Source organism: Sus scrofa, chromosome 13, assembly GCF_000003025.6.
Source record: "Sus scrofa isolate TJ Tabasco breed Duroc chromosome 13, Sscrofa11.1, whole genome shotgun sequence".
Taxonomy (NCBI): Eukaryota; Metazoa; Chordata; class Mammalia; order Artiodactyla; family Suidae; genus Sus; species Sus scrofa.
Window position 1 is genome coordinate 67,107,186 of NC_010455.5, and position 14,087 is coordinate 67,121,272.

At 53.1% G+C, this 14,087-nt stretch overlaps 1 protein-coding gene across 2 annotated transcripts in view; it reads left to right on the forward strand.

The window, feature by feature from the left end:
* Positions 1-8,733, forward strand: part of SLC6A11 (solute carrier family 6 member 11) — a 117,806-nt gene extending 109,073 nt beyond the window's left edge. For both annotated transcript variants that reach the window (XM_021069338.1, XM_021069339.1), the window contains exons 11-14: positions 1,994-2,096; positions 2,890-2,990; positions 4,019-4,189; positions 6,354-8,733. In XM_021069338.1, the coding sequence (XP_020924997.1) occupies positions 1,994-2,096; positions 2,890-2,990; positions 4,019-4,189; positions 6,354-6,506 (528 nt within the window). In that variant the 3' untranslated portion in view covers positions 6,507-8,733. The remainder of the gene's footprint in view (positions 1-1,993; positions 2,097-2,889; positions 2,991-4,018; positions 4,190-6,353) is intronic.

The following is a 14,087-nucleotide window of genomic DNA, read 5'->3' on the forward strand; positions in this document are numbered from 1 at the left end:
CCCACGGCATGTGGAAGTTCCCAGGCTAGGGGTCGAATAGGAGCTGTAGCTGCCTGCCTAATGCCACAGCCACAGAAACAAGGGATCCGAGCCACATCTGTGACCTACGCTGCAGCTTGCAGCAATGCTGGATCCTTACCCACTGAGCGAGGCCAGGGGTCAAACCTTGGTCCACTAAGTTGGGTTCTTAGCCCACTAAGCCACAACAGGAACTCCTGGTTTTCTTTCCATGTCTGATGTTCAGGAGACCCTCAGGAGGGTAATGAGGAAGGCAGTCCTGGGGTTAACTCTAAAAGCTCCTGACCCTCAGAGACCTGAGCATCTGCCACATCCTCCCCAGACAGGAGGCCCCAGACCAGATGTGGCCTAGGGATCATGTTGTTTTACCCTCATGTGGTTTTCTAAGAAGATGAGATTACCAAAGTTACAGATTTCTCAAGAAAATTTGGATTTTTCAGTCTCTTCCAGAAAATCCATAGCCCTGGCTGCATCCAGGTCTGCATCCCCCAACACCAGTTGACCAGAGTTGTGTGGCCACATTGGACCTGTGCTCCCCAGTTAGCCACAGTCCCCACCACTCCCTGGTGTAATGCCCTTGGACCACTTGTACTCAGTATTGAAATATTGCCCCTGATCTAGTTGAAGAGATGAATGAGGAAACAAAAAGTCCCAGGGTCTCTTGTATGATAGGAGGCCCAGGGGCTGTGGGGACACAGGGAGGAAGCTTAGTTCCAGGTAAGTCCCTGTGGCAGACACACAAGGAGGCTGTCCAGGCTGTGTGGTACATTTGGCACACCTCCCCCAACCACACCCTCCCTCCCTGTTACACTTTTATTTCTGCTGCTTTTGATTGTGTCCTGCTAAGGGCTCTCATTGTACTAGAGGATTTTCTTTGTAGCTCCCAACCCTTCCCACACCTGCATCTCCCCTCAGACGCCTCCCCTGCCTCCCAGAGATCTTCTCGGATTACCTTGGCCAGTGGAGCTTACACCTCAAGGCCTTCCACTGAACCTGATCATCACAGATTCACATGCTGCAGAGCTGGCCCCCCTCATTCCTGCATCCCACAAAGATTGCACACCTACCATGTTCTGAGTCCTCGGCCAGAAATTGGGACACAGCTGTGGGCAAGCCATTCAGAGTCCCTCCCCACGGGGCACTCACTCCATATAACTCAACTTGCACCTACAGGGACCTCCTGGAAGCCAGGCCCTGCGCTGAGGGTGGGAGACACACAGAACAAGGGTGGAGACCTTCCCAGCAGGGGCTCAGAGCAGGTGATGGGGGAACACTTCTTTTTTAAAAACTACCAATGCTTAAAATGTGCTATGGAGGCACAAAGAATGAGGCTGTCAAGGAGGGCTTCTTGGAGGAGGTGACATTTGAGCTGAGCTTTGGAGGTACTTACCCATTGAAAGGGAATAGCATGTAAAGAGGCACAGAAGTGAGACCATCCTTCCATCTGTCCAGGAGGGAGTATGTTGAGGATGGCTGTGGGAAGGGAGCTGAGGCTCCGGTGAGGAGGGTGGCCCCTGGCTGGTAGGATGAAGGAAGCCAAAGGGTAATGGTAAACTACTGAGTGATGTGGTTGGATTTGCCCGTTGGAAAGGTCCCTGTGAGAGGTGGTGTGCAGAGGATAGGCAAGGCGAGGCTGGAGGCAGGGAGGCCAGTGGCGAGGCTATCTGGGGAAAAGGGCTGAGCCTGCCCAACCTCCAGTCTCTTCTTTTGTGTGTTGTCTCTGGCATTTGGGGAGCAGAGATAAGACAAACCATCTCAATCACAGCACCCCCCCCAGGGGGTGGCATCCTTAAGGGGTGCCCAGGTACAGAAGGCACAGCATTCCAGGACACTAGAGAGTCCAGTCTGCCCTAGTGGAAGTGACTCCAGGCTGGTAGCCACAGAGCAGAGGGTCCTTCCCAAGGCCAGCTGGCTGACCTTGGTCTCCCATGTGTCTGTCCATCCCTGTCTATGTGTCCCTCCTCCCGCCCCGCAGGGTGGCATGTACATCTTCCAGCTCTTTGACTCCTACGCAGCCAGCGGGATGTGCCTCCTCTTTGTGGCCATCTTTGAGTGCATCTGCATCGGCTGGGTGTACGGTGAGTAGAGGCTGAGCTCACCCCCACCTCAGCAGCCACCACAGTGCCTGGTACACATGTGGGTGCGGCTTCTGTGTGACTGGTCTCCATCTGCTTCGACCTCTTTGTCGTCCTTCCCCTTGGGGACTCCTTGGCCCTTCCCTCTTGCCAGGGACCCTCCTGCTTTTATACCCCTGCAGCCTAGAGAGGGGTTCCAGGCTCAGACAGTGTGACCTTGGGTCCAGCCTTCTGCCCCTGAGGCTCAGTCTTCCCATCTGTACAATGGATGGTCGTCACCATGTCTCCAAGTAGGAGGTAATGTAGGCAAAGCAGCCAGCCCATTGCTGGCACTCAGTCAGCCCCTGCCTTTTCCCTGAACAGAATTTGTGGATAAGAATTGCTGGACTCAACGATGACAGATGCTCCTGGGTGTGGCTCAGGAACAGACGCCCCACAGCCACCTCATCAGGCTCTCACCTTCAGAGCCCTGACCCCCGGCCCCATGCAGCTCACCCAGCCCCTGGCCCTGCCGCAAAGGGCCACCTTCTGTCTTTCCCTCAGAAACTCCTCACCTTTTCCTGTGCCTTCCTGCCTAAGGCCAGGAGGGCTCTTCCCAGTATTGAACCAGAACCCCTTTTACTGCAGTTAATTCTGAAACCTCAGAGATATAACGCCTTGTAGTTTTTAAGGAATAAACGAGATCCCTGCTACAGTGTGTCTCAGACTGGGCAAAGTAGACACTCATAGCCTTTCCTCTGAGTCTTGTACAGAAATTCTCTGGGGTGTGTGTGCCCGTCTGCTTTATTCTGGACAGGAAGCAACCGCTTCTATGATAACATCGAAGACATGATCGGCTACCGGCCATTGTCGCTCATTAAATGGTGCTGGAAGGTCGTGACCCCGGGGATCTGCGCGGTAAGGGCCCCACCAGGAGCCGCCGGCAGCCCACCCACCACCCGCCCACTTCTCATCCACTCCAGAGCCCAGGCCTGGCCAAGGCTGAGACTGTGGGGGTGCCGTGCCCCGGGGGACCCTTTGTGCGTACAGGAAGCCCAAGGCACCTGACACCTCCCAAAGCCAAGGTAGTGGGGACAGTGTCCTCTCTGGACTTGGCGAGGGGGCCACACTAGGATCCCAGCCTTGCCGTCATCTTGATGTGTGACTATGAACAAGTCACCTCCCTTCTTGGGGCCTCAGATTCGATGACCTGCAACCTGGGTGGTTGGGACCTGCCTCCGTGGGGGCTGAGGTTACATGAAAGACCTTTGCCTCTGCTCTTGACAATAAAGCCGCAGCATGAGGGTAAAGAGGAGCTCATGCTCTGCCCCTCAGAGCAGACCATGAACAGGCATTTTTGAGAGGATGTTTCCTTAAAAAAACAAATCTCAGAGTTCCCGCTGTGGGTCAGCGGGTAAAGAACCTGACTAGTGCCCATGAGGATGTGGATTCGACCCCTGGCCTTGCTCAGTTAAGGATCCAGTGTTGCTGTGAGCTGTGGTGTAGGTCACGGATGCAGCTTGGATCCTGTGTTGCTGTGGCTGTGGTGTAGGCCGGCGGCTACAGCTCTGATTTGACCCCTAGCCTGGGAACCTCCACATGCTGCGGGTGCGGCCCTATAAAGCAGCAAACAAACAAACAGACAAAAACAAACAAACTCACTGCTCTTCGCCCAGTTCTTGGCACTGGGAGTTTATCAGAGCATGTTTGCAAACCATCTTAGTTCTGAAACCAGCCCTGGAAAGCATCTAGGAAAAAATTACAATGCCTGCCTGGGCAGCGGCAGTCTCACGGGATCTGTGGGGTCCATTCCTTGCATTACTCCCTGTGGACCAGGCAGGGCCTCGCCTCTCCCAGGCTGCTACACAGGGTAACAGTCTCCCCTGCTGGCTGCCCACAGGCAGACTGAGGGTTGCCCCAGGGATCCCCTCCCCATCTCCCCGCAGGGCATCTTCATCTTCTTCCTGGTCAAGTACAAACCCCTCAAGTACAACAACATCTACACCTACCCAGCCTGGGGCTATGGCATCGGCTGGCTCATGGCCCTGTCCTCCATGCTCTGCATCCCACTCTGGGTCTTCATCAAGTTGTGGAAGACAGAAGGGACACTGCCTGAGGTAAGCAGCCCTGGAGGGGAGGGGTTGGCAAGGGTGGCTCCCAGGGGTTGGGGGCGCAGGGCGGGGCTGGCTCTGCTGGGAGGGCTGGTGAGCGTGGGCGCAGCCACAGGTGCCTCTGGATCCCAGCTTCCTCATCTGGGCAAGAGGTGTGATGAGAACGTGCCCCCACTTGCCTCCCAGGGAGGCCTGACCGGCTCCTCCTTGGTGGGGGTTCATCACGACTCAGGCCCCAGAGTTGAGCCATTTTCCCTGAGCTCAGCCTCAGTTTCCTCAGCTGTAAAATGGGCCAACAGCAGTCTCCCTTACATATAGAGGTTGTTTGAGGCCTCGGAGAGTAAGCAGAGGGAAAGCGCTTAGACTAGGACCTGGGACACAGAGGCACAGAGTGTCAACTCTTACTGTTCTGTAGATTCTGTTCATTAACGACCCCGTTTCCAGGGCACAGGGAGCAGGTCCGACATTGGGGGAACACCTATCTTGTGTCACCACTATGCCAATCTCCCCTCCATGCTGCATCTCCTACAGTCTCCAGAGCAACCATGTAATGGGCGTCATTTTTTTTTCATTTTTTAAAGTTTTATTGGGGTATAGTTGATTCACATTGCTGTGTCAATTTCTACTCTACAGCAAAGTGATTCAGTTATGCACACACACATATCCTTTCCTTTTCAGATTCTTGTCCTGTATAGTTTATCACAGGACATTGAGTAGAGTTCCCTATGCTATACAGCAGGTCCCCATTGACCATACATTCCACTTACACTAGTGTGCATATGCAGGCCCAAATCCCCAATCCGCCCCTCATTTTCCGTGTGTAATAGGCGAGGGAAACTGCAGCTCAGAGAAATTGTCACTTGCCTAAGATTGCACAGCCAAAATTTAGCAAACCAAGGCCTTTAAACAATTTTATTGAGGTACATCTGTATCATAAAATTCAGGCATTTCAGATGTACACTTCATCAGTGGTTTGTGACTTTCTGCCTAGCGCAGACTTCACCATGAATCAGTTTGCGAGCATTTTTGTCTTCCTGCTAAGACCCCCGGTGCCCAATACAATAAGGCCATGCCCTGCCCTGACACCCTCCAGCCTTCCTCTCTATCTGTGCCTGTGCCTCTTCTGGACGTTTCCCGTCAGTGGAATCGTGTGGAACGTGGTCCCTTGGTAGCAGAGTGAGTTAACAACCCCGCGGCCCTTCAGGCTCTTCTCCCACCTGCTGGCGGATCAGGTCTGAGTCAGTTTCTCACACATTTCTGTCTGTGTCACACACACACACGCACGCGCGCACACACACACACACACACACACACACACACACAGCCACTGTTCTAAGCCACTTGCAAACACCAGGCCACTGAGTCCTCATAGCAGCCAGTGAGGTAGAGGTGGTTACTATCCCCATGTCACAGATGTGGAAGCTGAGCACAGAGAAATGAGGCAAGTTGCCCAAGGGCACACAGGCTCTGAGTGGTGGAGCAGGTTTCCTGAGGCTGTGCTCTCAGGGCCCCCTCCTTATTCCTGCCCCAGGACAGCACCCCAGGGCTGACCTATGTCTCCCAGGCCAGGACCAGAGAGAGGTGGACGTGGGCGTGTGTGCAGACCCCCACAGCGAGTGCCAGCTCAGAGTTGGCTCCAGCCAGCACTGCTGCCCAGTGAGGTCCTGGGCTCCAGAAGAGCCAGCATCAGCCGAGAGGAGCAAGCCCAGAGGAAAGGTGGCTTGCTCCTGCCTGCTCCTGCCCCGGAGCAAGTGCAGGCTCTCCATTCCTGCAGGAAGCGGGCAGTTGTTAATTCTGGGACCAGATGTGTCCAGAGGAGAGCAGTCCTGGAACCCTAACCTTGGAACCTTGGCCACTGCAGGCCTCTGCCACTTGGTTCACCTCCCTCTGTTTCCACAAGGTTCTGCCAACTGATGGGAAGGATCTGGGAGGGAAAGAATTACGGTGAGGATGGAGAGTCTGTGCTTAAAGGCCAGGGTTGGTCAACAAACCTGAGGTTGCTGCATCGTCAGCCAGGACAGAGAGAGCTCTGAGTAGCAGAGCTAGGGCCCAGCCCCGGCCTGTGGGCTCCACAGCCCAAGGTGTCCACTGGGCACTGGGGGAGGTGCCAAGGCAGGCCTGGGACCCGGCAGCTGCTCTCAGACAGCTCTTTTCATCTCCAACCATCTAGAAATTCCAGAAGTTGACAGTCCCGAGCGCTGATCTGAAAATGCGGGGCAAGCTGGGGGCAGGCCCACGGACGGTGACGGTTAATGACTGTGAGGCCAAACTCAAGGGCGATGGGACCATTGCAGCCATCACAGAGAAGGAGACGCACTTCTGAGCGCCGCCTGCCACCACCTCGATGCCACCTCTGCCCCACCCGCTGTGTGTACAAATGAATCCCTGAGCGTACTTCACCTAATGGTAGAGGCTTGCTCGTTTTGCACAGGATTTATTAACAAGTTAATTTTCAGTGACTGTGCCCACTCTGGTTTAAAGCCACATTCCCCTCCATTCTCCCCACTTCCCCAGTTGTCCTTTAAGTAATGGTATGAAGGTATAATCCTGTACAGGGACTAGCAGAATCTTCTTGTGCTAGAAAGGTTTTAACCAATGTTCTCTAGTGGGGTAGGAAGAGGTTGTATCATAGGGTCAAACTTTTATCCTCAGGCGGGGGAGCAGGTGGGAGGGAGCGACACCTGTCCTCATCCTCAGCCTTTTAGCTGTTCGGTCTGTGTCCCACTTTGGCCCCTGACCATTGCAGCTGCCTTTCTTTCTCGCCTCCATGGTCTTCCTTCAGCACCTCCCTTTCCCATTGCCTGCTTCCTAGAGGTGGGTTTGCAGAGAGCAAGGCTGTTTCAGAGAAGAATAAGCCCCACCAGACTCAGGTCTCCTGGGTGGCAGGTCCTCCTCTGCTCTGGTCCCAGCAAGTGACCTGGGCTCCCCTCCCCTCCTGGCCTCAGCTGCTCCAGTGGAAGGGCTGGATCAGGTGATCTCTGGGGGTCTCCCCGACCAGCCCCGTCTCTTAGGATCCTCTTTGCATGCCCCCCCGCAGACTTGCTGTTGATCCTGGATTCTTCTGAGAATGTGCCGGTGGTCTTTCCTGCACCCACCCACCCCCAACCCCTGCTTATTTAAAATCAAGTTTGTCATGAAAGCTCTGTGGTTTGATTTCCTCCAGGAGCAGCCTCATCCCATGGAAACCATCCAGGGCCTTGGCCCCCTGGCAGGGCTGCCCCTGGCCGTCTGCTCTTACCCTCCGCTCGGACTCTGTCCTCAACCAGGCTGCCTAGGCGCCTCCAATCTGCCCATGGCTGTCTGTCTTGCCACTGTCCGCGCCAGGATCTGCACTGACAGACCTTCCACCAGCCTCCTGGGAGGGAGCTACAGTCAGGCCCAGAGCCTGGTTTATCCTCCAGCCCCATCTCTGTCCCCCTGAAACGTCTTCTCCCTCTTGCTTTCCCTTACTTTTTTCTCCTGACATCCAGCAGCCTCCAGGCCCCTCCCCATCCTTCCTGTCACCAGCAGAACCTTGTAACCTTCAAGAGGCTTCTTCCTACATTTTTCCCAGGAACCGGCCCACCTGCCACTCTGGCCAGGGGGCTGGGAAGCCTCGGGGCTCATGGGAGGTAGACCTGGCCTCCTGTCACCCCACCCCCACCTCCACAGGTCTGGGGTCTGGGGAGGAAGCTGGAGCGCTGCTCCAGGCCTCCCTGGCTGATCCCTCTCTTCTCTAATTGGATTTGACATCAGAGCCTCTGCCTTGGTCCTGAGTTATTTGGGGACGGGGAAGGTGCATTCTTCATCCTTATGTTCCCAATTTTATTTGCTGGAAATGCAAACGTTCTCCAAACTGGATTTAGTTCCTTATAATAAATGGACATGTTTGACTTGCCCAGACGCCCAGCTTCTCGGCCCTGGCCAGCCGCTGCCTGAAGCCTGTGTTTGCTAAGAGGGCTGCCCAGTACCCCACAGGCAGGTTGGGATGCCTGGTTCTGGGCCCCCTTTTTACACACACAGCCCAGGCCTGCCCGGCATCTCCTTGGCTCTCTGAACCTGTGAACCCAGGAAATGGATGCAGGAAGATCGGGGCTTGGGCTGAGCCCCCACCTGTGTCCATCCTTGTCTGCTCTCCAACAGGTGGGGGGGGTCTCCCCACTGCTGCTGCTACCGGTTCTTCACCCATCACTCTCACCAATGCTCAGCCCCCCGCAGGGTCTTGCTGGGGACACTGCATTGTACATGTGGCACTTAACACTTCACTCACCTAACACAACTCATGGGGCAGGGCGGAGGGAGGGCTTTTGTTCTTTTTTTTGTAATTTCTTACTAGTATTTGTGTAACTTTGGGGGGTGGGGAGGGAGAGGTGGGGGCAGGCGAAACGTAATTGTGGTGACTTTTTTGATATTCATTGGAAACAATACATCCTTTCTGAGATATTTACAGTATTATTAAAAATGAAAAAGGTTGTACTGTTTTGCATAATGAATGTTTTTATTGGGTATTCAAAGGGTACACAATTGTCTGCTTACTCATTTTTAAAAATTAAAGAAATGAACAAACTCTCTGTGGCAGTTCTTGGCAGAGTGATATTCATCGGTGGTTTTTCCTCTTTTATTACCTCCGTGATATTCCTGCAAAACTATCTTGGTTCCATATTTAGAGGTTGCTGTTTTCAATGGGGGATTATTTGCCGTTCCAATTTGGGGTTCCTGTTTCCAGAGCCCACACTGCCTTTTCTGTGATCACCATGCATTGATTGTCTCCTGTGTACCAAGTGCTTTACAAAAGTTCTGTCTTTAATCCTACGACAACCCCACTTTACTTATGTATTACTTCCCCCACTTTACAGACAAGGGAAATTGAAGCACAGAGGAGGCCAGCCGTTTTCCCAGAGTCCCACAGCCCGTAACCCGTAGGAGCAGAAAGCAAAGTCTCAAAACCTAGTCTCCTCCTCATCATGATGCCTTCCTGTCCCTCAGGCTGCAAGACTCAAAGAAGGCAAAGCCACCTCCTCTTGGCATCAGTGGTGCCACCAAGCTTACACTCCTGTCCTAGCGGGCAGCCCACGTGTCTGAGGCAGGCACAATGGGGTGGAAGGAAATGAGGATTTGGAGCCTGCAGCCCTGCTTTTGGTTCCAGGGCTGCCTCAGTTTTCTCATCTCTAAAATGGTGGTCATTGCTTGCCTCAAACTCAGGGTGATTCTGGAAATCCTGTGAGCTTGGGGTGTGAATGGTAATAAAGCTTCGAATTCACACTGGTTATTATCCTGAAAGAACTGTGCCTAAGTTCTAAAAAGGGTGGTGTTGCTCAGAACTTCAACAAAAATCTCCAAATCTGCGTTGGAGACTCCCTTACAGTGGCTGGGGTCACGTCATGTGTTGTCCTGCTAGCACATGGCACCGTAAGATCGCCTGCATGTGGCATCTGCTCATTCCTGCCTGGTTGACTCTTCTATTTAAAATCCCTGCTCTTGGGGTCCCCCTGAATCTGTCTTGGCCTCTTGCCCTCTCTAAGGTGGTAACATCTGCTCATGGGGAAAGCATCCCAGAAAGTCTCAGAATTCAAAAAAGTCTCTGATTCCCCAGAGGGACCCTAAGTACATTATGACTTTTCAGAGTCACTGGGATTGGTGCAATCACCACCTGCCACCGGTGTTCCCTCCCCATGTCTGAAAGTGCATTGTATTAGGCAGCTGTCCCCAGCAGGGCACAAAGAAGCCATGTCATGGAAATGTGGGTCTCCCTCATTCACAGGACATCTGACTTGCAGACTCTGGAGCTTACAGAATTGGGAACTGTGGCATTTATTCCCCCAGTAGATGCTGCAGGCTGCAGTGTGTCTAACAGCCCCTGCTGGCCAAGTGTGACTACACAGCCTGGCTCTATTGGGCGCTGCAAATAACCAGAGAAGGACAAGGGAGTTTTGGAAGTGAGGTCAAAGGCTACTTCAGAGCTAAGATAGTTTTCTCTGCGAAGAGGGAAGGGATCAGGCACCAAATAGCAGGTACTTTTAGCTGAGGGCTTCATATTTGGGAAAACAGGGTCAAGTCTTCAGGAGGCTTTTTCTGAGCACCCACTTGTCCCTTGGATATTGAAACAAACAGAACAGCCCCTTGTCTTGAATATTCCTGCTCTTAGACAGAAAAAGAAGTGTCCACACTCCTCTGGAAAGGAGTAAGGCGTGGGGAGAAACTTCTCTGCCTCCTTCAGCCTTTGCCAGCCAGTTTGAATCCTGCACTGTGGCCCTGGGCAAGTCTTCCCACTTCTTTGGGCCTTGGCTTGGCCAACAGTAGAGTGGTGATGAAAACGTGACCCAGAGAGGGAATGTAGATTCCCCTAGGAGTCTTCTACATTCCTGTCTCAAACTCAAAGATCAAATGGGCCCTCGGCCCGGGTACCTCATGACCTGTCAGAGAGCAGAGTCAGTCTTTGCTGCCAAGGCGTGGCCTTCTCTGTCTCTCACTTTTGACTAAGGTCCACTTTGTGAAGGCTCCTGGGAGGAGCGACATAGGCGCTGCCCTCAGAGCTTCAGGCTAGCTGGACTGCCAGGACCACCCCCACGGGAATGTGCCAGAGACCAAGTGCTCAGGGAGTGCCAAGAGCAGGATAAGGGCAGTTTATTGAGCACCTACTGTGTGCCGGGTGTCATGCCTATATTACCTCATCAGAGCCTCCCAGCAAATCTCACAGGTAAGTGTTATTAATCCCACTTTTTATACAAAGAAACTAATGTTTAGAGACAGTAAATGATTTGCCAAAAAATGATTCCAAGATATACCTCCTGGAAAGTGGAGGAGTTGAGTAGGACCAAGGTTTGTCAGATCTGTCTGGAGCCCATATAGCCAACCTCTTAACCAAGGGTTTGGGATTTGAGTTTCCACCATGTTTCGACAAAGACATTTTTCTGCTGCTTTTGCTCAGGCTGTTCCCTCATCTCAATGCCCTTCCCTGCCTTCCCTGAGGGATGGGAAGTTTTCACAAGGCAGAGAAGGGCATTTGAGATGAGGGAACAGCCTGAGCAAAAGCAGCAGAAAAATGTCTTTGTCGAAACATGGTGGAAATCAGAGTGCCCCCACCCTCCACCCCACTCCCACCAGCCCTGGTCTGTGCTCACGACCCATCGTCAACCTCAGCAGCTGTGAGGCTGGCCAGTCCCCCCACCACCTCCCAGAATAAGGGGTTTAGGTAACACCAACATCAGGGCATGTCTTAGCACAGAGCAGGTACTCCTCAGGGCAGGGGCTTCAGTGCATATGCGCCCAGCTTGCCTGAGGAGGGGGCACAGGAGAGGGAGTAATTAGGCATTGAAGACCCACCTGATGCTGGAAACCATGCTTGCCTTTTCAAAGCTATTACCTTGCCCTTGGTCTCCCCATGGGCTGACATGGTGAGCACAGTCTACCAATGAGCATACGGGCTCAGAGAAGTCAAGTCAGCTGCCCCAGGTCCCAGCAGAGCTGTGGTGACACCCCTGGGGTCTCTGGCTCCAAGGCACTTTCCAGACCACCTTTGGAAGGCACGGATTTCCACCACTGCCATGAGCACTGATGGATCATTCAGGGCCAGGGGGGGACAAGATAGTGATGGAGGCCATGGAGAAGGACCAAGGGTCTTTGGAAGCCTTGAAACACCTTTAGTGACATGGGACCTCTAGAAGTCTCCATAGTTTCCCAGAAATGATATGCCACTGGGGTTCAGTGAGATGGACAAGAGGATGTTTTGGGCCAGGGAGAGTTGAAGGGATCACTGGGCCCTCAGAGACCTGAGAGTTTGGGGGATCCTGGGGATCCACTGGAGCTGTCAGTGAGTGATGGAGCCCTTTGGAAGTTGGGGTGGAGCGTACTGCTGGGTGGGGGTTATAGGGGACCATTGGGAAAACCAGAGGATAATTGGGGAGCCCTTCAGAATTACTGAGTGCCATCAAGAGTTATAAAAGTATCAATGCTCTTGGTCATTACTGGGGGGCTTTGGAGCCATTCAGAGTTCAAGGAGGCACTTGGAGTAGCCTTGTAGGAAGCATGCTTCCGAAAACCCCCTGCAACGTGCACCCTTGAGGAAAGGGGAGGAGGGAAGCTGGGAAGTGCTTTGGGGGTGGGATGTGGAGGCAGTCGATCTGACGTGAATAAAGGGCAGATGCCTGCCTGGAAGTGATGGGGAGGCCCAGCCAGAGCTGCAAACCATGGGAAGCAGTGGGCCTTGGCCAAGGACTCCGTGACCTTGACCGTGAGAGAGTGGAACAGGCTTGGCTCTTCCAGAGACACCCCCACCCACCTAAAACCTGGGTGTGTCAGACCAATTCTAAGCAACACTTGGCTCTTGTTCTCCCAGGAATTTTCCCAGCCTTCCTTTTGAGCATCCTCCCAAAGAGAACCATTTATAGAGTGAGAAGACTGTCGGGCTGGTCCACACAGGACCCTGGGCCCCACCAAAGAAGAGTGACTTAGGAGAAGCCCATCAGAGGGTCTGGGCCTGGCCTGCGGGGGACCCTGGGAGGATGATGGGGAGGGGGTTCAGAGCAAACGGTCATTTCCTGGCATTTATTTATTCAGCACCTACCCTGTACCTGGCATAGGGTCAGGTATATTTCCATCAGCCTCAAAACAAGCCTGCAACTGAGATCTTTACAGATGTGGAAACAAACTCGAGAGGTAGGTGGAATTTGCCCCGTGTCACACAGACCGAGTTGGAATTCAGAGGCAAGTCTATCAAACCCAGTGTCTTCGGTTTTTCTCTAAACCAGGGAGGTCTTGGGTTTACCTAGGGCTCCAGCTGGGAAGAATGAGAGCTGGGGTCCTCCTCTCCTCAAGGCTGCTGGCCCACCCAGGGTCCTGAGTTCTGTGGGGCGCGGGTGGCAGCAAATCAGCCACCAGGTGGCGCTGCTGCTAAACCGAACCGCCTCCTGTGGTCCAGGCTGTGACCAGAGGTCAGAACCGGAGCAGACTGGAACTTGAGACTAGAGGGTTCAGAAACTCCACTCTGCGTGCCCAGATGAGGGGCAAAGAGGCTGCCCTTGACAGAAGGGCACGATTCACCCTTCCCACCCCGCCCCATCCTAAGCTCCTGTTTGCAGCACTCCCCCAACAGCCAGATACACCTGTAGTGAGTTAACATCCCCACCCACCGGCTGTGTGGCCTTAGGCAAGTAGTTCACCTCTCTGATGTCCTTATCTCTGAAACTGGATGGAATCAGCCCCTCTGGCAGGGACATTGGGAAGAATAAAGGAGACGATGTTGCCTGTCCAAAGTGTCTGGCATGTGGCAAGTGCTTCTTGTTCTATGTCACTCTGCTCAGGATGCTGGTGTCTGGAAACCTGGTTCTGAGCTTTCTCTGTGCCTTTAACAAAGTCATTTTGCCTCCCTGAGGCTCAGTTTCCTCATCTGTGAATTGGGGCTAGTAACAGCAACTCCCTTTTGGTTATTCTAAGGATTAATGAGATACTGGCTACATGGCATTTGTTTTACAGAGCTACAAATAAACAAGAAAGATACTAAAAGGATTCAAGTTCCAGGGGGGCGGTCAGGTGAGTATGGAAATGATTATAAATATGAGGAGTGCAAGGCAGCCCCCAGGGACTGACCTGGCAGGTGGGACAGACTGTGGGTTTTGCTCTGACCATAAACCAGGAATTACACAGGCCCCACCTCGGTACTTGCCCAGCCTCCCCCCAATCTCCACCTTGCTCCATCTGCCCTGGAGTCCTGCCCCAAACCCATTTGGACACAAAAATACAGAATCCAGAGAAGAACGCTGCCAGACACTGAACTGGAGATGATGGTTATCTCTGGATGATGAGGTGCGGACTGATTTTAATTTTCTTCTTTTTATTCTGTAGCACCAAATTTTTTCTTCAACAAAGAACATCTATTGCTTTTATATCCCCAAAAATAAATCAATAAAGCTATTTTTAAAAATCCTCT